The sequence below is a fragment of the Anoplopoma fimbria genome, chromosome 20 (genome assembly GCF_027596085.1).
Source record: "Anoplopoma fimbria isolate UVic2021 breed Golden Eagle Sablefish chromosome 20, Afim_UVic_2022, whole genome shotgun sequence".
Lineage (NCBI taxonomy): Eukaryota > Metazoa > Chordata > Actinopteri > Perciformes > Anoplopomatidae > Anoplopoma > Anoplopoma fimbria.
The window spans coordinates 16,853,806-16,877,231 of record NC_072468.1 but is presented as its reverse complement, the minus strand read 5'-3'; the positions used below and the strand labels follow the sequence as shown (position 1 = coordinate 16,877,231).

Sequence of the window (23,426 nt, the reverse complement as noted above, 5' to 3'; positions counted from 1 at the left end):
GTCCTACGGGGCGTCATCCTTCTCCAACCAGGAAGTGACTGTATTATGGGTGCTGCTGGTGTGGATGGGTGGTTTGGTTGACTGTGCGGGCTGTGCCAGAGACCGGAGTTATTAAACCGTGGTGATTTAACGAGTTATAATTGTAAGTAAAACTTTCAGACTGACGCTAACTCAACGTTAGGTCGCGGTTGTAGCCACTAAACTAATGAGTGATGTTTGGACCTTCACTGCTAACGTTTGCTCCTCTCTGCAGACTGATGCCAGTAAACACAGACAAGATTAACGTGTTTAACCTCCGCCTTTCAAACCCAGTCCGTGTTGTCTATTTACTCTACTATATACTTTGCTATATACTTTACTCTCCTTTGTGAAAGCGATCAAAGATGCAGCTGTTTTCCCGATTTTTTTCTGGGATCAAAGGACCGAGATCTGCTGTGCACTATGTCACAAACTCAGTTACTTCCTATGTTAGACTATGGATACGTTTCATGTGCTATTTCCATGTTATGTAATATTGCAAATGAGTTGTCCCTTGCATTTAACATCTCAATGAACACTTTTATTTTACCTGGCAAAAATAATGGTACAAGGTGCTGCAACAAAGTTACATGGTGCTCTTGCATAAGTCACCGGATATATTGTGAAATGCACCCTGAATATTTTCTCAATAGTGTTTCTGTTCAAGGTGAATACATTTCATTTCCATCAGGACACACATTAAGCAATGCCATTCCTAATATACATCGTAAAAACAGCATATTTATAATTAACTCATCCTGAATAAATTACAATGTTGTGGCTGCAAAAAAATATGCAAACCTAGAGACAAACCCTTTCTTTTTGTATGATATATGAAGTATTCCCTCCATTTTGAAATAATATGTGATCAAGGTCTGACAACGTCCTTAAATCCCACTGTAAGATTTATTCAATATATCTGTGATGTAATCTAGAAAAAAATAGAAAAGATTAGCGTCACCAAGATAGTAATTGTTGCTGGGTATTTGAAAGGATTGTGTTGTATTTCCTGCTGTTCTGAACAGTGTGCTGTCCACTCATAATTATGGATTGTCTATTAATAATGTTTCATATTTATTTATTTATTTATATATGCAAGTTTAGGTGCTGATCTGTTTTTCTGTGCCAGCAGAACGATGTCGCCTGATGAGCTGGTGTACTTGGGAATTCTTGCTGCCTCCATCCCTGTTGGATTCCTCTTCCGTTACCTCAGTCAGTATTTTGGAACATAGGATAATTAATACAAATATTACATTTATATTTGTCCTCTAAAGGGCATAAACTGAAGTTTGGCATTGTTGTGCAGAAAAGAGTAGCACCAGAGATGTCTTCTTTTTTATTCAACACATTCTTCTCCCTTGTCAAAACCTGGTGCCTATGTTACCCACAATGCAAGTCATCTTTTTCTGTTTTAATTGCATTTATCTTTGCTTTCACTTCAGGTCCTCCTGTGAAGCAGGGGGCGGGTCTTCTTCTGGGCCTCTCTATCGCCATCGCCACTTGTCACATCCACACCCTCCATTCTCTTGTGACGATTATTGGAATATGGATTATTATAAAGAGCAGCTGGCGGTAAGGGGATGAGCAGCCATGCTTTTACAAATGTAAACCAGAACATACAACAATTTGTATTGATTCATCTACAGTAACAAATGTGTTTATCAATTTCCTGAAATATGAAAAATATAGGAAAAGGTCCAATACAACTTCTAAAGGCCCAGAATAATTGAAAGTGATTGTTTTGCCTTAATAACAGTCTAAAACCCAAAGAAATAAAATGTACCACATGACAAAGAAAAGAAGCAAATCCTCATAGTGGAAAAAATAATTTTAGGCATTTTAGCTTAAACTGGTAGATAGATATCCGCACACTTAGCTCTATTATCTATTTTAATAGTTATGTTTTTAATGTGAAAACAAAGATACATGAATTTATTAAATGACCATTTCTAATACTAGTTGATTCAGCTGTGGTGTACAGTAAATGCTGATGCACATGTCACACAACAGGAGTCATAACATGTGGGGACAAATTGTGAAATGACCTGGACTGTAGAAACTGCAGACAGAACATGTAAACTCACTCATGACATTTGTCTCTGTCTACTAGGCATGCCCCAGCATTAAGTCTCACCTGGACCTTTCTCTACCTCCTCTTCTTCCGTCTTGTCACTTGGTTCGGTCTGCCCCCACCGACACCTTTTGCCAACGCCATTCAGCTGCTTCTCACTCTCAAGGTACAGTAACATTGTCAGATCTATTGAAGCAACACACAGTATCTTTACAGTTTGTGCATCTTTGTTGATGTATTTTTCTGCATTTAATTCAGATGGTGAGCTTAGCGAACGAGGTTCGCAGCTTCCACATGGAGAAGAAAAATGAAGTGAGCTCTTTTGCCAAGTCTCCCGTCATCGGTGGTCTGTCTCAGGAGCCCTCCCTCTACGATATTCTGTCCTATAGCTACTGTTATGCGGGTATAATGACCGGTAAGTCTGTGGAAACGTATAACGTCTCCCAATAATGTTGGCAGGAGGACGTTGTGTCAGTTCTGGTTTTACAAGTGAACGTTTAGAAATAAAACATTATGTTTGGGTGTAAGTTGTTATCATTCATGTGTTGATGTTAATTTGTTTTTGCATGCATTTTAACAGTTGTTTCTCTTTGTCTCACTTCCTGCTACTTGTCCAATATAGTGAGTCCATATTGTTTTCCATATTATTTAGAATTACTTCTGGTTTTCATATACCTCCTCTCTCTCTTTGTTTTCTTACTCCCCTTTCCTTCCAACACCACCCCTTTCATCCTTTAATCCACACTGTCCTCCATTGTTTATTTGTGTCTTGCATTATCTCTATTGTCCATTTTTGTCTGTCACTGTCTTCTCAACGCCTCCTCTATTCCTTAATCTCCTCCCGCCATCTCCCTAAAGGTCCGTTCTTTCGCTTCCAAACGTACATTGACTGGCTGAGGCAGCCGAGCCCTCAGGATCTGCCCGGCTTGGTGCCGTGTCTGCAGCGTTTAAAGATGGTTCCTGTGTACGCTGCTTTGTTCCTGGGTGTCAACTCTGTCTTCCCACTGGCCTACGTTCGCACAGAGGAGTTTCTGGACCAAAACCTTTTCTTTAGGTATTGTTAGTCTTGTAATAATACTAACAATGTCAGTTATAGGAGTTGTAGATTTATTATTTAATAATCATAACATATTTCATGAGTGTGTATTTATAATGTGAGCAATTGTTATGAGAAGAACACACTGAATCAAAGCAACTAATATAAAGAAATACCTTTATGTAGCTAACAAACCAACATAAAATGTATATTTTAAGTGTTTTCTTTTATCTAATGGAGAACATTTAAATGTGAAGAAAACGTATAATAATATAACATATAGAAATATTTCAGATTATTTCTATATTGTCCTGGTAGCCAGTTAACATAAACTACAGTGTAAGGGTTGTACAATATCTCTCTACTAATTTCTTTCAGGAGTCTGGCTGCTGTTTGTCAGAGGAAGGCAAATGAAATGAGACAAATGAATGAAAACAAAGCACAGAATACGATTCACAGTGAGCTAAATACAACTGTGCTGTGGTTTAGGATAGTAGTGGAGGCCCCAGTAGTAATTTAGGGTTGAATGTCTTCGTAAAATCTCTGCAGTTTTTTGGTAAGATAGGGATGAATAATGTTGTTTTCTCTCTCTCTGTCACCAGGATTTTCTACATGGTAGCAGTGTTCTTCGTGTTTAGGATGCGTTTCTATGCAGCGTGGTGTGGAGCGGAGGCTGGTTGTATCAGTGCAGGTCTGGGCTGCTATCCTGAAAAGGCGCTTTCTAAACCTGGAGGAGGACCCACCGTCACCTACAGGTACATAATCACAGGACGTAAAAGTATATTAAAAGACGATGCGGCAATATTAGTGTATTTTGTAAAATTAAGTTACATTCCTCTCTAACATCTCAGTGTCTATAAAGTTAATTTTTTTCTTCTTCTTGCAAGTTGATATTTATGCCAATTTGTTTTTTTGGGGTTTTTTTCCCTTGTGGTCAGTACTGATCCAAGCACTGAAGAGAAGTATGACTTCAAAACCATCCAGAACATCGACTGCTACAACACAGACTTCTGTGTGAAGGTCCGCCATGGCATGCGTTACTGGAACATGACGGTGCAGTGGTGGCTGCATCACTACATCTACCCTAACGCCCCCTTCAAAGCCTACGCTCTCAGGTACTGCTTTATGTGTGCAGCAGTTTCTGCTTGTTTCACAGGCATGAATCTCCAAACTCATCCATAAATCCTTGTTTGGTGTGTTTGGGCATTAAAATAAATGACCTGTTTAATGAGATAAAATCTTAAAGATGTTAGATGTGAGGTTATAGCAAGACTCTCCAGATTTTAAGAAATATTTTGTAGTCATGGTTTGTGATCAGCTTTGATCTACAATTGTGAATTTTCTGCATGGATACCAGTGAAGCTCCCTCTCCTACACAAATATATTTTATCTTTAAAAAATGTCTTTTTTTTTCTTTTTACCTTTTTCTGTTGTTTACTGATAAAGTAGAATATTGAATAGTTCTTCTGTAGAACTTAATCTTAGTTAATATGCAAGTTTTTATAAAAAGGGTCACGATTATATGCTGTTATTGTTCTGGAAAATCATTTCTTATTTACATATTTATATAAACAGCTGGTTAGTATTAATCAAACATTAATGAAATAGGAGTAAATAGTGCATTTTTTGGGGCTGTTTTTATGGATTTAGGTCACCAGTGAGTCTTTTAGGCAACAGGATGATGTAAATCGGAGCGATTAATAAACTACAGGCTATTTTTCATGGTAATAGAGGAACTGGTCACCATCATAGTTTGGCTCATTTAGGTTTTTATTATATTTTTGGACACAGACAATACTTCCTTAGTAGAATCATTGTTGGTTTTGGTCTCCTCATGGTATTTGTTGACAATAATTCAGAATATCACCAGTCTTATCCCCAAAATCTAATTTTATTAGCTACATTTTCTTTTATGTTTATTCCCTGAAAGATGGACAACATGCAGTGATTATTTAATATCCTACCACAGACTTCTTCTTTATATTATTTTACCTGAAATAAAGGAAATCACAGAAGACAAAAAGCCTCACAGTGATAGTATGACTTCAACATCTCTGCTGTTTGTCTGTAACTCTCAGGGCTGGCTGGACCATGTTCATCAGCGCCTACTGGCATGGACTACATGCCGGTTACTACCTCTCCTTCCTCACCATCCCCCTGTGCATCGCTGCCGAGTCGGCCATGGAGGCCTCTGTCCGGTCTAAACTGGGTCCTTCCGGTCAGAACATCTTCGACTGGGTCCACTGGTTCTTGAAGATGAGGGCCTACGACTACATGTGCATGGGCTTCGTGCTGCTGAAGGCCTCTGACACCATCGACTACTGGATGTCCATCTACTTCATCATGCACATCATCGCCGTTTGCTGTATCTTAGTTGGCTGGGTTCTAAAGGGAGGGAAACGGGAAGGAAGGAGAGGGGACAAGGAGGAGAAAAGAGAGGGAGAGAAGATAGAAAACTTGAAAACTGGGGAAAAGAATGACTGAAAGGAGGAACAGAAAAGGTACTTTTTTGGGACATGAGTTATTTCAAGATTAGAATTTATAAACATAAATGGCACCAACACTCATCTTCTTATAAATAAACATCACACAGGTTCAATAAGATTCATTGTGGGAAAATGTGAAATTTATTAAAAATGTGAGATAAATCAGACAAAAATGCAACAAAAGAAATCTGGTAAAAGACATTCCATATATGCACATTTACATGAAAGTACTGTGAATACTGGGAGAGGAATGCTTGAGCGCAATGAATGTTACTTTTATAGTGTGAGTGGCAACTTGGGGTGTAGTTAATAGTTAAGAAGCATCTACCTGTAAGGTATGTGTGCTTTTATTTCACAATACCTTCCCCAGTTTAAAGTGTTAAAGTGAACTACATTACCGGTCAAAATGAGGTTGTTGAAATGTCAAGATGCTGCTTTGAAAACAGGAAGTAGCATTTTTCAAACAATAATAAGCCAAATCTTTGCAATGGGCTTAAAATATTTAAAATAGAATGTGATTTAATTGAGTTTCCATAAATTAACATTCCAGCAGCGCTCAGTATTATGTTATAGTCAATTATACTGGAGTACAGAATGGATAGATTGTGACATGATGGTGTCATCATCAGGAATCAGATGTCATTTTTGTGTGTTTTCAAATTTCAAGTTACAAAATATTTCTGCTGCCATTTGGCATCTTAAATCAGATCTTTGACTGTTTCTGACCACAGTAAACAGTCTTAAGTAGAATTGTGTTTTTGTGATGTTAACTGCTAAGAAAGTACAATGTAAAACTTACTGTGCACGGTCTAGAGTACATTTGTATTGCTGTCTAATTACATTAGGACTTCTTTACGTGTTTTAGATTTTGTTTTCCACCATTATATTGTTCCTCATTTTATTTCAGTGCTTTGGTTTACACCCTTAACCGGTTGAATCCAAGATGTCTCCGTTTGTTTCTGTTGTTCTGCCTGTAACTGTGAACATATCAGGAACATCTGCACTGTCGGCTCTATAGCACTGTTGTATATGAGTGTGCCATGTGTAAGATAGCAACAGTCCGTTCACTGCCAAAATGTCTGTACTGCCATCAACGAGCATTCAGGGTTGGGACCAAACATTAGATACAAAACGTTGGAAGTTTCACATCTACAACTATAAGCTGCCAATGTAATTCACGAATAACAGCACAGCTAGGGCCGGGCGATACGGTTGAAATCATTGTCACAATGTTGATCAAGCTATTTTCCAAACTTGATATAGTCATAATATAAAAAAACAAGTGTTTATTCATAAAATAACTAAACAGATGTTCAATAAACAGTCTCTATGTTATGCATCACATTTAACCAAACTTGTTTTTTAATTAGAGCTTGATCTGAAACTTTTATTCGGACAGCATAAATATCTGCAAAGATATTATGTGATCATATCGATCATATGCCTCCGCTGAAAGTTGATAAATTATATTGAATTATCGCCCGGCCCTTAACCGTGAATAACTGAACAGTTGGTAAACACGCTGAGAGTTCTTTCACTCACTCCCGTCTGAAATTGTGCGATATCTCCACTGTGTCTGTGTTTTATACGAGCATGACTGACAGCAGAATTAATAGGTCTTATCTCCCAATGTGTTTTGTTCTCCACACGTTACCTCAAACTGAGATAATTTGAATTATACATTTATATTGTGTCATGCTTTCTGCCCCCGTGCCAAAACTCAACCCTTGTATAAATGATTCCCTTTGTTTTCATTATTGCACAGTGATGATTGTGACTTGTGCTCTTCTCCACACTATTTATTTTTCAGCCTTTTTAGCTTCACTCACTGCACCAACTGTACACTCCCTGCTCTGTAACAGTGTTGTTGAATACATATCGGCATTTCCTCATCAATGTTACTCTCGTGCCTGTTCTTTCTCTTAAGTATACCTTTTATGATTATCTTTGAATTTGTGTTTTATTATATGGAGTTCATAATTTATTTATTTTAAGATAATGCTTGTAGAAAAAGTATTTTATACATCACATTTTTTCAGTTGTCAGACTGGGGAATCATTAACTCTGTGGCATTAGTGAAAGAAAAACACGCCTGCTTGGTTACGACAGTGTTTGAGTGCTTTCTTTGAGCTTCTTTAAGCTAAGAGTAACTGCACCCCCTTGTTAAATCAAACATTTTGTATTTGCTGATTTTACATGTTCTTGTTCACATTTAAATTATACAATGCATTGGTCCCCATCACTGCCCACAATTTAAATTCACCAAAATAATTCCAGAAATTCACTCTTCTTTGAACTCCGCAATAACACATATTTATATAAGTACAACCTGTTTTTTTTTGCTGTATGCTTCTTTTGTACCAGCTGGTTATTTGACACTGCAAACTGTAAATGAATGGCAACCATCTCCATGGAAATAATGGGTTAATCATACAAGGAAGTACCTGTGTGGTCATTTACAAAGGGAGTAAAGTCCGTGAGAGAAAACAACAGGGAAGGTGTTCCTGGATGGGCAGCATTTCCTCATGACGAGCTGGTTCACCGTTTGTTTTATTCTGGATTTGTTGCTGGTAAAGTATTAGATGCAGTTACAGTGGAAAGTCTTGAAAACTCGTTGTGATAAACTGCATTAGAGATTGGCCAGTGGACCACAGAGACAAGGCTTAGGAGAGATGTATGACTACATTGAAGGTGTGTGTTTTCTTACCTCTGATCACATTTAAATATATATTTGTTTAATTCAAACACTTGGACAATATCTGAACCGTCTAAATATCTAAATAATCTCTCTGCTGATATGGAATCATCTTCTAATCTGACTTAATTGTGTTGACTCAAATTGCTTTGATCATTTTCTTTGCCTTTTCCCCCCAAATATCTCACAGAGGATGGTTACCCCAGTGACCAGCAGTCACTAAGGTTACGACGGGTTTCAACTCGAGTGTCCAATCGAAATGATCGTCAGTACGACTTGAGCTCGACCCCTGCAGAGGAGAAGGAAGAGGGCAACAGTGGACCGCCTCGGGACCTCAGGGCCATTCCTTTGCCCATGGCCCTAAAAAGAGCTGTGAGGTATGAAACCTACTGCTGAAAGTTTGGTGGTGTACTTTTCAAATGTTTAGTTTAAAGATCCCCTTCAAACATGGTTTATAGCATATAACACTATACTTTGAAATATAATTTAAAGCGACTATAATCCATATTTTTCATAATAACATATCAAAAGATGAAGGGAAAACAATGTTTCAATGTAAAAGGGGTCGCTTGTAATTGTGAATCTACAGAGAAAAATGTATATGAAGCGTTATAGTGAAGTAAGGGCATTGTTTTGGTTTTACGGCCCGCAACTTTAATGGTTCACTCTTACAGCTATTTAAAAGTCCCTTTTCCGATGCTGGTTTCAGCAAGAACGCTCTTAAAAGCTTTTGTAGGCGACCTAGTCACCACTGAACAGCAGACAGTCACAGTTAGTGGAGCATTTAGCAGCTAAAGAGTCAGATACTTCCTTTAGAAGTTGTAGATACCCAATACAGAGCTAGATGAGAGTGAATATTGATGATATATTAATGATTGCATTCGGTAGGTGGCCTGAAATTCCAGTCATTTTAGTTTCCTTTTATTTTTTCATCGTATTATATTATGTATTATTGCCTTTTATGCACCATTTATGTCTTTAATTGTGTTTATACCTGTATTGAGGCTGATCCTAACCCACTCATCTCTGCTGGAAAGCACCTTTGGTTATCTCCTGATGTTTTTATATGTGCTATATAAATAAACCATAAAAATAAACCGACTTGACTTGACTTGACTTTAAACATGAACAATATGAATGATAATGTTTCCTTGTAGCAGCCGGATGTGTAAAAAGCATCTGTTTGCTACAAAGTCCCCTATTTTAGCTTAAAAGGTGATGATATGTCGGTTCAGATGCCCCCAAGTGGCCAAAAATCTGTTATTGCAGGTTTAAGTCAAATCTTATGTTCAGTTCTTAGTGTACTGTATGTGTGCTAGAGGCTTTAAGTTTCCACATTTGAGTAGCATATCGGACCACAATTAGCTCCCAAAACTAGCTATGATGTCACAAAACATACATAAAACATAAACATTGCTCATACATACACATCTTAAGCTCAGATTTAAGGTGAGCACAGACCAACTTACCTCCTTCATACTCATACACCCTTTGCACATACATTATTTTGTGAAGTATCACTAAGCCATACACATTTTTGTGGAGGGGAACTTTAATAATTGAAATGGTACACAGAGAAACAATGAATACTAATGTGATAGAAATGTCACACACCTAAATTAATTGGAATAATCATTAGAAATGTACCAACTGAACACTGTCTCTAGTTTCCCTATAATTAAGAAAAAATAACATATTTCCTTTGAGGAAATGTTTTAGAAATTATTATTATTATTATTATGAGAGACAAGGCCTTATTATAAAGTGTAACTAATAATTATATATATCACACAGTATTTATTCCAGAGTGTTTTAAGTGTAACTTGTATATTACAGGCAGGTGCAGCAGATGCAGGTTCCTGTGGTTTCCAGCAGGCAGTCCTGGAAACGGAAACAGACCAAATCTCTGCAAAAACTAAAGGAAAACGCCAGAGGATCTCTCTACTTTTTCATACTTTGGAGAAAGTCTTTGCAAAAGATTGGAGGTAAACCTTTATTGGCTAATTTCAGGACTACAGATTACTGTATACATGTATGCAATTGTCAAGACAATTTTTTGCATTTTAATTAAATCTTTGGCCCTTTTCTCCCCCAGGGAACTTTGGAGGTGGCGTCCAGTCTTACTTCCTGTTCCTGCGATTCTTGGTGGTGCTCAATTTTGTTTCCTTTTTACTGATTGCTGGATTTGTCCTCATCCCCAGCATTGTCTTCAGATCTGTTGGGACCAATCTTGTGAACAGCACTGGTAAGGACTTGTTCAAGCTGCAGTTCATTTCATTTCCCTGAGCCTTCCTCTTAGCACTTATTGTATTCGTATTAGTCTGTTGCACTTATTGTATTCATATTAGTTTGCTTCTACACTATACTTTTGCTCTGGTTTATGCTCTTAGATGCTTGTTTAAGAAAGGAGATGCACTTATGACCTCTGGTGACTAGTAGTTCTCTTGAATACCTATGTTGAATACACTTCCTGTAAGTCGCTTTGGATAAAGCGTCTGCTAAATGACTGTAATGTAATGTAATGTAAATTTCCCTTTAACTTGAGGGTAACACATGGCACTGGGTTTCCATGGTTCTTCATTTCTTCTTATTTCCTGCAATTGACATTTTAGCGCAATTGATGAAACAGTTTCCAGGCAACAGAGGCTCAGAAGCATAACAACAGTACCAACCATGGTTTTCCCCTTGGACATAAAGTGAAATCACTGGTGCATGAACAGTGAATATATATTCCCAAAACGATATCTATATTCAAATGTAATTACCTGAGGTTCATCTATAAATGTGTGTAAAATATAGAAGATATAATGTTAAAACATTTTATCCTGCATTTTATCCTTGGCAGTGCAAGTTCTTGGCAGTGCAAGAACTTGCTACCGCCCTTCCAAACCTTAAAGTGTTTTTTATCATTTTTTCCCTCAGTCATTTCACAAAATATAAAACCCTTTTTTTTTTCTCAAGCTTTTTTATGTGCATTATCTAGATGGCAGTTTAGGGATTAAGACCCGCTGCCTCTGCTATCAAGTGAGCTACAAGCCTGCATTTAATCACCACTGCAGCATTCACTCTCCTTCTCTTCTTCTCTTTCTGTTACTCTTTAAAACATCAGGACAACTGCATGACCTATACATTCAGAAAGCTTTCCCTTTGCTATGTTTTCCAGGTCCAGATGAATGCATGAATTATGACCCTAATCCTCAAGGCTTGGTCATGTTCTATAATTACTTCCTTGACTTACTTTCGGGAACGGTGAGAAACCTGCAACATCGCACTGACCTTCAAAGATAAGAGACGTGCAGAATGTACACAGAGACAGATATAATGTTTTTCATTATTGGACATTGTGATTCTATAATCGTTTGGCTTTTTATATAATTGTGTAAACTCTCAAAGACAAGACTGTAGCCAGGAAGTTCGAAGTACTGAAGTCATGAGTCCTACATGTTTTGTTTTTTACAATACTTATGGTTGGTGCAGATTGGTGCCGCCCTTATGCCTGTTTATAATAAGTATAAATATTAAGCTACAGTCAGCAGTCAGTTATCTTAGCTTAGCATAAAAACTGAAAACGGGGGGAAACAGTTAGCCTCTCTCCTTTTAAACAATATCTAACTACTGCCACCTCTAGACAAAACCCTTGCAAACCTACAATCTGTCATTTATCCACTCCGGTTTTAGGCATTAAATACACAAGATGTAAATGTTACAAAGGGAGTTTTAATGGTGCTGGTAGGCGAATTTTGTAACCTTCAGACAGGGCCATTCTAGCTGTTTACCTGTTTCCATTCTTTATGCTGCTAAGTTAACTTGTCTCCAGCACTATATTTACCAGACAAACATGAGAGTGGTTTGATCCTCTGATTTAAATGTTGACAAGAAAGCGAATAAGAGTATCATCCAAGATGTAAATCTACTGCTTTAAAACTAAGTTGATGTGATGTATTTTGCATTGTTAATTTCATTCTAATAATCCAATATGGCGTCTGTAACCATTTTCTTAACACCTCATGAAAAGAAGGAAAAAAAAGTTAGACAGTTAAAAAGGCCACATACATGACAGAATGTAACATATTGGAGCTGAGGCCCTTATATACAGTCTAAGGCTGAAATCTTCATTCAAAATAAAAAGTGACCAAGTCAGTGAGTGATCAATATGCTAGCAGGATATCCAAACACTATCACAATTAAAACTGAAAGTTACATAACACCCTAAAATAAAGTTGATATGACCTCAGTGATCAATAGTACTGCTTCCACATGCCCCTATTTTATTCTCTCCTGAATCAAGTGAATTCAAACCACATCCCATGAACATTTAGTACATCAGACATGCTTACTGACTGTTCTCTCCTCTTTGTTCAGGGCTTCATGGAGTACTCATACCTGTTTTACGGCTACTACAACAACACGATGGTGGAGGACAAAAACTTCTCCTACAACATTCCCCTGGCCTACCTCTTCACTGCCGTCTTCTACTTTATCTTTTGTCTCCTTTGTATCATTGCACGGTCAGTCCCAGAACGAACAGGATCAATATTAATAATCAAGATGCAGCCTGTGTATGTGTGTTTATATGTGTGTGTTCAGCCGTCTCAGTGAGGGTTCAATATGGTGAAATGAACGTAATGACATTTAAAAGCCTGAGTCGAGAGTTCAGTCACCTTGACCTGCATCTGTATCCTCTTCCCCGGACTGGCTCTTAATGTGCAGCATGGGGACTGCAGCTCGAGTTGCCGTGGCAACAGGAGGCGCCACTGTGGGCAACTACAGCATGATAGTTTTAACCAGCTGGGACTATGGTTGCCAGGGAGACCGAGCTACCGATCTGAAGCAGAAGAACATCCGCTATCGGCTACAGGTCAGAAGGGATCTGTCCCAATTAGCAGGATGAAAGAAAGTCTGGGAAAAGAGTTTTCTCTCTGCAGCACAACACAGTTTTTGCATAATCATTCCCTGGATGCTTTCAGATGACCCCTCGTCTCTTTTTCTCTTTATCCGTCAGGTGGATCTGGAGGAGGAGAGCATGAAGAAAAGGGCAGCCGCTCTGACTTTGAGTCAAAAAATAGTTTTATACACTCTACGTGTTGCCATGTGTTTTCTTTCATTTGGGCTCATTATAGCGGCCTTCTACGGCATCTTCATGGCCACCAACTTCAGCCAGGTAGATTATGAAAAAAGGTGTGTGTTGATGTGTGTCCGGTTTTGTGTCTGAAAGTCTTTGGTGACCTTTTGTTTCCCATCCTTGACACACAGGGAAGGAGTGGTGAGAAAGGGATCGCGGGTTTGTTTTATGAGTATCTACCTTCCATTGTCATCACCGCTGGAAACTTTGTGGTGCCGCTGCTTTGTGACCAAATTGCCCTGATAGAGCGATACTCCCCCAGCAACACCGTCATAGTGGCACTATTAAGGTTAGCTGGTGTTTCTGTTAGAGCGTTATTATGTCAGAGTATTTGCATTTAATCATTTGTGTTTGTAAAGGGTTAGAGGTAAAGGGGTAGACTAATTCTGATATTTTACAGAACCTGCTACCAAAAGGAAATGTGTGTCATCTGAACTGGAACAAATACTCAAAACCTTTACCTAAGCAAGAGCACCAATACCCAGTTAGAAGAACCAGTCCATCTTTTAAAAGTGTTTTTAAGTAAAGTAGAGATGTTGTATGAACAAAATGCTGTTTAAGTAGCAAAAGTAGCAACACCCCTCTTTGGGGTTTAAAACAGTTATTTAAATTAAAGTATTTGAGAGGTTTAGAGGGGAAAACACCAATAAACCTGTGACAAGGGGCCACATGTTTTGAAATCTTTTTTACAAGTAATGTCCTAGAGACACCAGTAATGTGTATAAAATACAATATTTCATTCATAAATGTAGTGCAGTGATTTAGAAGGGTACTCAATGTTGTATAAACACTCCTTTACAACCTGTCATATAGTTACTGTATAACATTATTTCAAAGTCAATAATCTTTCTTTTGTGTTTAACTGTTAAACCTTAAAAAATGTAGTAGTTCAGAATCAGAGTTGTTTTGATAATGATTCCTCTTTTCTGCTCCGTGTATAGGGCAGTGTTTCTTCGTCTGGTGAGTCTGGGTGTTCTTCTCTTCACCCTGTGGCGTCAGATCACCTGCGATGGCTACACAAATAGTGAAGGTTGCAAACTGTGCCATTACAACTATAAAGTCTACCCGGTAATTATACTTATTGAGTACATTTTAATTGTTTTTAAATATGCTTCCTCTTCACAAACAGGTTTAAAAGAGTCCACAAGCTGATGGACAACAGTTTAAGAAAACATAGAGAGGGATTGAGATAAATACAAAACAATTCTGCAGTTAGGAGATGGAAAAATATTTGTTTTTCTAATCTAACTTCTCTGTTATGGATTTGTTTACATGAGCAAAGAAGTCTGTTTGCAGTTTTTCAACTGAGGAGTTAACTGATAGAATGAGAAATAAGCAGTGATGGTAGTTTTGTTTTCCAAACACCTCACTAGAATAAAGAGAGAATATGACATGATTCTGCCTGAAGTATGTTTTGATTTTCTTGTAAGTGACAAAGAGAAAGCAGCCAACTGTGTACTCAATGATTTATGACATGCAGTATAATCAAAGCTCATGTTCACAATTATATAATAGGCAAATAGTACGCCTACATTGAGCAACATTGTCCTTATTTAAAAATTTGGGTAAAACACCAAAGAACACAAAAGAAAGTTAATTTATGATGTTTTCAACATTTAAATATTGTGAGACAGATTCATCATTTCATGTTTGTGCCATCGTGTAGTGCTGGGAAACACGCGTAGGACAGGAGATGTACAAGCTGACACTGTTTGACCTCCTCATCAACATTGCTTTGCTCATCCTGGTGGAGTTTCCACGCAGGTACAAATCAGCGTGTGATTTTATTTTGAAAAATGATTGCAGTACATGAAGATTTTGGTAATTGTGCTTTGTTGTTGTGTGTGGTCCAGGATGGTGGTGGATAACTGGTCCAGTAAACTGGCTCAGTGGGTGGGTCGGCAGGAGTTTGTAGTCCCCGCCAACGTGCTCGGACTGGTTTATGGTCAGACTGTGGTTTGGACAGGAGCTCTTTTTTGCCCTCTGCTGCCGCTCATCAACACCATCAAGTTCATCCTCCTCTTCTACTTCAAGAAGGTGAAGATGTTGCTTTAACACAGCCAACATGTCACACAATGCCAGTTTGTTGGTGGAGTGAGGAGAAAGTTTAGTTCCCAACCGTGTCTACATTGCCACTCTTCCTCCTCAGGTCACACTCTTCCATAATTGTCGGCCAGCACTGAAGACATTTCGCTCCACCACCTCCACCTTCTTTTTCCTGGTGGTACTCATGATTGGCTGGGGCCTGGCCACAGCTGTCATGGTTTACAGTCTTGCTAAGTGAGTACTGATTGCTGCCCTCTCCCCTGTAACAATCATAACAAAAGTGCCTTTTTTTTAGTTTAGCGCCGGCAGTGACAAATAATTATTTTAAAATAAAAGTGAAAGTGGACATTGAAGTTTTTACCCAGCAGGTCAAAAGATAAGTAATTGTAAGAATACTGGCAGGTTGAGGTTTGGATAATAATGTTTTAAATGTTATATTAAATTGTTAAAGAAACATATGTCCCTCTTTCCACCCAGGATTCCTCCTTCTATGGGTTGCGGTCCTTTCCGTTTCTTCCCCAGCATGTGGTCGATTGTTCCAACAACTTTCCACCTCCTCTCTGAAATCACACAGGAGTTTCTCTTCTTCATTGGTTCTCAGGCATTCTCCATCCCCCTGTTTGCGTTATCTTGGTGAGTGAATTTGTGCTTTCTGTAGGATTATTATTCTGGCATATACAGTACTGTACTTAAAGCCAAATATAGAATACAGCCTATATTTTAGCAGCATATTATGTGGCATTTAACTGTCCGTTTTGTGATGTACACTCATGGCTCCTTTCTCCCTGGCAGTGTGGTGATGTGCTATTTCGTAGCCTTAGCCTCTGTTTATGGGAAAAGTGTTGACATGCTAAGAGGTCAGCTTAAACTGGTAAGTTGTTGGCATATACCTGAATGGTGTATTGTAATAGCAAAGACTTACATGGTATTGAATATTGACAATATGTAGGTAGGCCTTTATTATCTCCCAATACTTACAGGCATTAAGTTTACTAATACAATAGTGGGTGTTTGGCTTACAGGAGGGCCGTGACAAGCAGTTCTTGGTGAAGCAGATTGAGCAGCTGAGTCGACAACATCAGATCCTAAAACATGCTGCAGGAGCACATGAGTGATCAAAGCATAAGGACCATGTTTTGGTTTCACGACCTTCTAAACATGAAACAATATGACAAAGTGCCTGAAAGGACTGTATGCCCAGGCAGTGTCATATAATGCTGGCTGGGGTTTATCAGATAATCCTGCAACAAGATTAATTAAAAAAAGATGTGGTTCTCCACCGACTTTACAGAGCTCAGTGTTTTAGGGACATGAAAACGTATTCATTATTAACCTACCTAACTAAGTGGTATATGATTAAATTACATAAGCAAGGTATAAATGGTGTCTTTGTTATAAATGCAGAGTTTCCTCACTTTTTTTTGTCCATGCAAATGGAGATATCCTGTATTTTCCTTTTACATAATAAAATGAGAGGACGTATAGCCCCCTCTAGTGCCATAATTGTGGTGTTGCAGAGAATGTGTAATGTTTACTTCCTGTTCTTGATTACTTGTTCCTGTGGGCTACTGCAGCCGTCAGCAGGAGCAGCTCTTATCCCACCAACTTAGTGATAGTATATTAGTCCTTTTTTGTTAATGTTACATTGTTGAAAAGACAAGTTTATTGTGAGGGAGCGAGCTAAGTGTGTCTCCTCGCAGCGGTGTCGTTAACGTGTTGCGTTGAGTTGGGAGGTAGCACACCTTGGCTAACGTTAGCTGACCGCAACAGCAACACCAACACGGTGACATTTCACTTTTTTCTGACTTCACATTCGTCTTATTTCCAGCCCCACTGATTCCCCAACTTCCTCTTCCTACAAGCGTGTGTTTTTACCAACAAAGACAGTGTTTGTTCGTGTTTATTCACACTTCAGTCGGAGCTGCTAACGTGCAGTATCAGCAGTCACTAAGGCAACGATGAACATCCTTCCGAAGAAGAGCTGGCACGTCCGCAACAAAGACAACGTCGCTCGCGTGCGGAAGGACGAGGCCCAAGCAGCAGAGGAGGAGCGCGAGGCCCAGCGTCGCGTGGAGCGTGCAGAGCAAGAGGTGACCTTTATGTCCTCACCTACATACAGTCAGACATATGTCCTCACCTACATACAGTCAGACTATATGTCCTCACCTACATACAGTCAGACTATATGTCCTCACCTACATACAGTCTGACTGTATCTGTCCTCACCTACATACAGTCAGACTGTATCTGTCCTCATGTCCTCACCTCACATACAGTCAGACTGTATCTGTCCTCACCTACATACAGTCAGACTGTATCTGTCCTCACCTACATACAGTCAGACTATATGTCCTCACCTACATACAGTCAGACTGTATCTGTCCTCACCTACATACAGTCAGACTATATGTCCTCACCTACATACATACAGTCTGTCATACAGTCAGACTATATGTCCTCACCTACATACAGTCTGACTGTATCTGTCCTCACCTACATACAGTCAGTGTATCTGTCCTCACCTACATACAGTCTGACTGTATCTGTCCTCACCTACATACAGTCAGTGTATCTGTCCTCACCTACATACAGTCAGACTATATGTCCTCACCTACAGTCAGACTGTCCTCATCTGTCCTCACCTACATACAGTCTGACTGTATCTGTCCTCACCTACATACAGTCAGACTGTATCTGTCCTCACCTACATACAGTCAGACTGTATCTGTCCTCACCTACATACAGTCAGACTGTATCTGTCCTCACCTACATACAGTCAGACTGTATGTCCTCACCTACATACAGTCTGACTGTATCTGTCCTCACCTACATACAGTCTGACTGTATCTGTCCTCACCTACATACAGTCAGTGTATATGTCCTCACCTACATACAGTCAGGCTGTATCTGTCCTCACCTACATACAGTCAGGCTGTATATGTCCTCACCTCAGTCAGGCTGTATATGTCCTCACCTACATACAGTCAGGCTGTATATGTCCTCACCTACATACAGTCAGGCTGTATATGTCCTCACCTACATACAGTCAGGCTGTATATGTCCTCACCTACATGGTGATGCTACAGTCCATCTCAAACCATTTTGTGTCATTGTCACACATGTTAACTCAAATTACATTTTTAAAAACGACATTGTGAGGTTGCAGGTTCTGCTATTTGCTTTATAAACTACAAATATGTAATTAGGGTTCAAAGTAATTGTCAATGTTCATTCATTTAAAGATTTAGTATACAAACATTGAAACAAGAGATCTGCAATTTAAAAAAACTAAGTGCCATCCTCTCTGGAAATCTCTCACCAAACACATCCGAGACTGCAATAATCTTTCAAAGTTCAAATCAGAAATCAAAACTCACCTCTTCAAAACTGCTTTTAATGTCTGACTAATGCTGTGTGTTATAAGTTTTTAGTGTGTAGCTTTTAAATGCTGTTTTTAAATGTCTGTAAAGCGTCTTTGAGTACTCTGAAAAGCGCTCTATAAATAAAATGTATTATTATTATTATTATTATTATAGTAGTAGTAGTAGTAGTAGTAGTAGTAGTAGTAGTAGTAGTAGTAGTAATTAAGTCTACAACATGTTTTTAAAAAATCAGCCATGGTCAAAACAGTAAAACCAACAGTTTGTTTGTTTTTGTTTAATTTGTAACTAACATTTTTCTAAATATGATACTTTTTAAGAAGCACATGCTAAAATGTTTAGCAGTTCAGCTGGATTAAGACATAGCAAATTATATTTTTGGTATATAATTACAGTGATGAGTTTGAAGAAAAATATATACATACTGTAATAATTGTTTCTGTTCTTATATCCTACCATTTGTTATATTTATAAAGTAATACTTAAAGGACTATACAGTGTGTCTTTTGAAATCAAAACTAAGCTTGTAGTTAATTTAGTCTTCATGTCATATTTTATTAAATCTCCAATGGTATCATGCTATTCTAACAATACAGACTTACTCTTGTGCTGCAGTATTTGTATAGTATCGTTGTAAAATACCACAATTAGGATGAAGCGCTTCATGGTTGAAGCTTTAGTTACAGTAAATCAATTATGCCCAGCCTGTGGAAAAGCTATGATACGATGCATTATAAAGTAGCCTTTATTGATCTTTATATATTCAGTTTTGAATAACGACTCTTCCTCCCCACAGGCTCGTACAGAGTATCTGAGAAGGAAATCCCGAGCAGCTCTCCCTTCAGCAGGAGAAAAGAAGGAAGAAGATGACAATGATGGAGACGAACGGAGTGGAGGAAGTGGAGTTCTGGAGCACCTCAATCTTTTTCCCCTTGAGGAGTCCTCAGAGAAGAAGGGGAATGAGGAGTATCTCAAAGAGAAGAAAGATGAACAGGTGATGGTGCTACTTCTTCTGTCATTTTCATGCAGTAATTATGTATTAATAAAGTGACAGACATATAAACCTTGAAAAGTTACATTAAATTCTGACCTTGTCTCATCACTTACTTTGGTTTTCCAGAGCTTTCAGCCACATCTTGTTGCCTTCATCAACAGATAAAGTTTGCTTCCTTCTCATGGAGAGGGTTTAGTTGTTATCACTTGACCTACAGTAAGTGCGGATTTAGGTTTTGTGATGACGTTACAGTCTTGTGATGACAATTGATCCAAAATCCATTGATCTAACTGATTAACTCCTGAGTCTACAAGATGTGACTGAAGGCTCCAGAAAAAAAAAAAGTGGACATTAATATAATAATTCTTTGTCATACTGCTATTTTCAAGGTCAAGAATTTACCTTTGAGCTCAATGAACATTTGATTCTTGTCATTTTTTTCCCATATTTAATTTCTAGTACATCATCCATCAGTTTTGTAGTGATCATTAGGAATGATAACAACACCTGTTTTATGTAGACCTACCCCTTCACACAAAGGTCTTTTATGAATTAACATCAGCAGGCAACCGTCAGCTATGAAACGGTCAAACACAAGTTGTTATTGTGTTTGGTTTTCCTGTGGTATGGGTATTATTGTACCACAGGGATTGAGCTTGTGATCACAACATTTTGAATAAACAGTGCGCCTGTTCTGCCCAATTTATTTATTGAGCTGTTTCGGCAACAGTTACACTTGTGTCCTTACTGCCGAAAACATTAAGTCAAGTGAAGATGCTGCTGTATTGAAATGGGTTATTAAAGTCAGTGGAAGCAGTCAGATTCTGGCTGTGGACAAAACGCATTATATATTCTGGATGCAGCCCAGCAACATTATGCATACAAGCAGTGTAAACAGATGGAACATGAGAGTAGGGGACAACTAATCAAACCACAAGAGACACAAAACTGTTATTTCAGGGCAAAGTGTTAAAATACAAGAATTTGATCTAGTTTTATAATCGAATCTAAGACGAGAGATCAGCCAAAGGAAAAGTGAATCATTTTGCTATTATTGCCATTTTCTACGTTTGGCATCTTTAAGCTCTGCAGTCACCACTCAACACATTTTAAATTACTGTTGGTTTTCCTTTTGTTTTTTCTAGGAGAAGCAGGAACGAGCTATCGGCTTGCTGGTGTCTCTAGGACCCCAACCAGGCACCGAAGTCACTCCGTGGTACATGAAAACTGGCAAAGAAAAAGAAGAAAAGAAAAAAAAAAAGAAGAGAGAAAAGAAAAAGAACAGAAGAAGGGAATAAGTGAAGAGGAGAAGCAGAAGAGAGATCGCAGATTGAAAGATAGTTTAGACCCATTGAAAGAAATGAAGAAAGCGCTCGCTGTGAAGGACAGAAAATACAACAACAGCAAGAAAAAGTACAACAGAGGAGCAGGGGAAAAGAGGAGCAGTGGAGAGAGGTAAGACAGTCTATTTAACTTGTTTCTTATAATGTTAAAATAACTGACTGTAAATCTTACAGTATCTGATATGAGATAATTTTGTAGATTAATCTCAGCCCAGTAACTCAAAATATTTAGACTTGGTTTCCATGATTCTGTTTTTGATGTTTAGTTTACCGGTTTTTAAGTGATGGTTCAACATTTTGGGAAATATAACTACTCACTTTATCCTCTAGAGATAGATGAGAAATTGATACCACTCTCACGTCTTTACACTAAATGTGTAGCTGAAGCTAGCATACATATAGCTTAGCATAAAGTAAAGACCGGAAACAAGGGGGAAAAGCTAACCGGGCTCTGTCCAGCGAGACAGTTATAGTCACGTGTTTAGTTTCCTGATAATTAAGGTGTTGGGAGTGTGAATCGTGATATGGATCAAATGTGAAGATGTCCTTGCGTCTTTTTTTTTTTCAGCTCCATAGAAAGGTTACGTGCTGAGCGCTTACAGAGGGAGGCTGAGGAAAGGAGGAGAACCCAGGCTCTGCTCGACCAGAGGAACGGCAAAAGGAAGGAGCCAGGGAAGGAGACAACTGAGAGGGAGATGCCCTACAACAGTGCTTATTTCCCAGAACTTGCCCGAAAGCGTCAAAGGCGGGATCGAGACAGCTGGAGAGATGAAATATTAAAATCATGAACTATCTTTTATTGGTCGAGTGTGATCCGTGCTGGATAGTCAGTGGACAAATATTGACAGCAGTTTTTCAAAATGAAGCAAATGTAAAATGTCCAGAGGAAAGAAGGTAAGATGGTAGGTTTAAAGCCACATTAAGAACATACTTTTAAAGCGGCTTGTGGGCCTCATTTTCTTTTCATTTTTGTTCACCCACAAGGTCAGAGGTCAGTTAAAGTTACCTTTATCGCCTGCAGCGTTTCGCTCATGATCACGTCAGCGGGGCAGATGGTTGTCATCACAGGGGGCCTGAAGCTCTCCATCAGCAGTATTGTTTATACTAATGCTAAAATTCAAAGAGATTGAAGGGTGGTAGAAAATCTGCACACACTGAATTAAGAAGTCTTTCAGTAAAGACAAGATAAACCGGAGAGTAAAGCTGAAACAATTAGGCAAGAAATCAATTAGTTGATGGCAGAAAATGTATAATTTCACAAATTTTCAAGGTGAATTGCCAACAATTCTCTACTTTCAGCTCTTCTTTGTCATATTTTACTTTAGCTGAACTTATTTGGGTTTTGGACTTTTGGTAGGATAAAACAAAACATTTGAAGATGTGTTATAGGAATCTCTACCAAATGAACATTTCTACATTTTATTTTTAAAAGTCATATCAACTTTTTCACAAACATGGTTATAAATGTCACAGTAGGAAATGCACAGGTATAAATATGAAATAACACTAGCTGAATTCTCTTTAGTCCTAGTATTTTGCATGCTGGCTCACTGTCACGACTCACTGGGACAGAAGATGGAACGAAGCCGTTGTATATTTTATTAGGAACACCTGGGAGTCAAAATGTCTGCTTTTCAATTTCCTATTGCATCATATACCAACACCAATAACCAACACAAAAGATTGATATTAACTTGTTTTTTTTCATCGCTGTAAATTATTTAAAAAATAAATGTGAAAATCTCACATAGCTGAAATAAAAACTTTCACGAGTGATATAATGTTCTGTTTTTTGTGGTGCTGATAAGTTGTATTGGGCTATACATATATTTATTTTATGTTGTGCTGCAGTCTCCAAATTGGCCTTCGAGTTAAATCAATGCTTTCAACAAAACTGAACATTAGAACCTCCTTGAAGGTTGGATTTATTGCAGGGCTGTTGTATTAAAGTGCATTAGTTTTGATCGGTGTACCTCATAAACTGACTAAACTATCCATAACAGCTTGATCTTTTTGTCTTCTTTTTTTGCCGGAACTGAGTCAAAAAAACATGTTTTTATTTTAGTGCAGTTTAGACGAATCACACAATATCAAATGAGATACATTCAAAGATATATACCCAGAGGAAAAAAAAACGTGTTTCTTTGTTGTTGTTTTTTTTTGTTTATAAAACGAAGAAGGCTTGCACTCTTTGTAGGCGCGGTCAATTAACACGTATTTCATCATATTTTTTAA

The 23,426-nt window shown here is 38.3% G+C and overlaps 3 protein-coding genes across 4 annotated transcripts; all 3 read left to right on the top strand.

The window, feature by feature from the left end:
- The first annotated feature begins 54 nt into the window (after positions 1–54).
- mboat7 (membrane bound O-acyltransferase domain containing 7) lies at positions 55–7,496 on the top strand. 2 transcript variants are annotated; one of them, XM_054621731.1, is made up of 9 exons: positions 55–142; positions 1,151–1,230; positions 1,461–1,590; positions 2,129–2,255; positions 2,348–2,504; positions 2,948–3,143; positions 3,728–3,880; positions 4,064–4,240; positions 5,204–7,496. In XM_054621731.1, the coding sequence occupies exons 2-9, from the start codon at positions 1,155–1,157 to the stop codon at positions 5,607–5,609; spliced, it is 1,422 nt and encodes a 473-aa protein (XP_054477706.1). In that variant the 5' UTR covers positions 55–142; positions 1,151–1,154; the 3' UTR covers positions 5,610–7,496. The 2 variants fall into 2 exon arrangements, with proteins under 2 accessions (XP_054477706.1, XP_054477707.1); XM_054621732.1 differs by having other exon boundaries at positions 57–142; positions 1,148–1,230.
- A 621-nt stretch (positions 7,497–8,117) lies between these two features.
- On the top strand, positions 8,118–16,968 carry tmc4 (transmembrane channel-like 4). The gene is made up of 16 exons (XM_054621508.1): positions 8,118–8,302; positions 8,497–8,683; positions 10,143–10,291; positions 10,402–10,551; positions 11,470–11,555; positions 12,669–12,814; positions 13,017–13,164; positions 13,309–13,467; positions 13,560–13,717; positions 14,370–14,496; positions 15,095–15,192; positions 15,282–15,465; positions 15,578–15,708; positions 15,952–16,107; positions 16,267–16,345; positions 16,497–16,968. Exons 1-16 carry the CDS (start codon positions 8,284–8,286, stop codon positions 16,587–16,589), a joined length of 2,070 nt encoding a protein of 689 aa, XP_054477483.1. The 5' UTR covers positions 8,118–8,283; the 3' UTR covers positions 16,590–16,968.
- A 72-nt stretch (positions 16,969–17,040) lies between these two features.
- leng1 (leukocyte receptor cluster (LRC) member 1) lies at positions 17,041–23,061 on the top strand. Its single transcript, XM_054621507.1, is given in 6 exon segments — positions 17,041–17,257; positions 17,390–17,564; positions 19,651–19,848; positions 20,994–21,098; positions 21,101–21,303; positions 21,760–23,061. Coding segments are annotated over 5 exon segments (858 nt in total). The 5' UTR covers positions 17,041–17,257; positions 17,390–17,432; the 3' UTR covers positions 21,980–23,061.
- The last annotated feature ends 365 nt before the right edge of the window (positions 23,062–23,426 follow it).

What these genes read in the sequence shown, in the direction of transcription:
- mboat7 (XM_054621731.1), top strand. Translation starts at nt 1,155, where the DNA reads ATGTCGCCTGATGAGCTGGTGTACTTGGGAATTCTTGCTGCCTCCATC. An exon ending in ATTATAAAGAGCAGCTGGCG is followed by an intron (nt 1,591 to 2,128) that starts GTAAGGGGATGA and finishes TCTGTCTACTAG; the next exon opens with GCATGCCCCAGCATTAAGTC. An exon ending in GGACCCACCGTCACCTACAG is followed by an intron (nt 3,881 to 4,063) that starts GTACATAATCAC and finishes CCTTGTGGTCAG; the next exon opens with TACTGATCCAAGCACTGAAG.
- tmc4 (XM_054621508.1), top strand. An exon ending in TGGCCACCAACTTCAGCCAG is followed by an intron (nt 13,468 to 13,559) that starts GTAGATTATGAA and finishes CTTGACACACAG; the next exon opens with GGAAGGAGTGGTGAGAAAGG. An exon ending in ACAACTATAAAGTCTACCCG is followed by an intron (nt 14,497 to 15,094) that starts GTAATTATACTT and finishes GCCATCGTGTAG; the next exon opens with TGCTGGGAAACACGCGTAGG.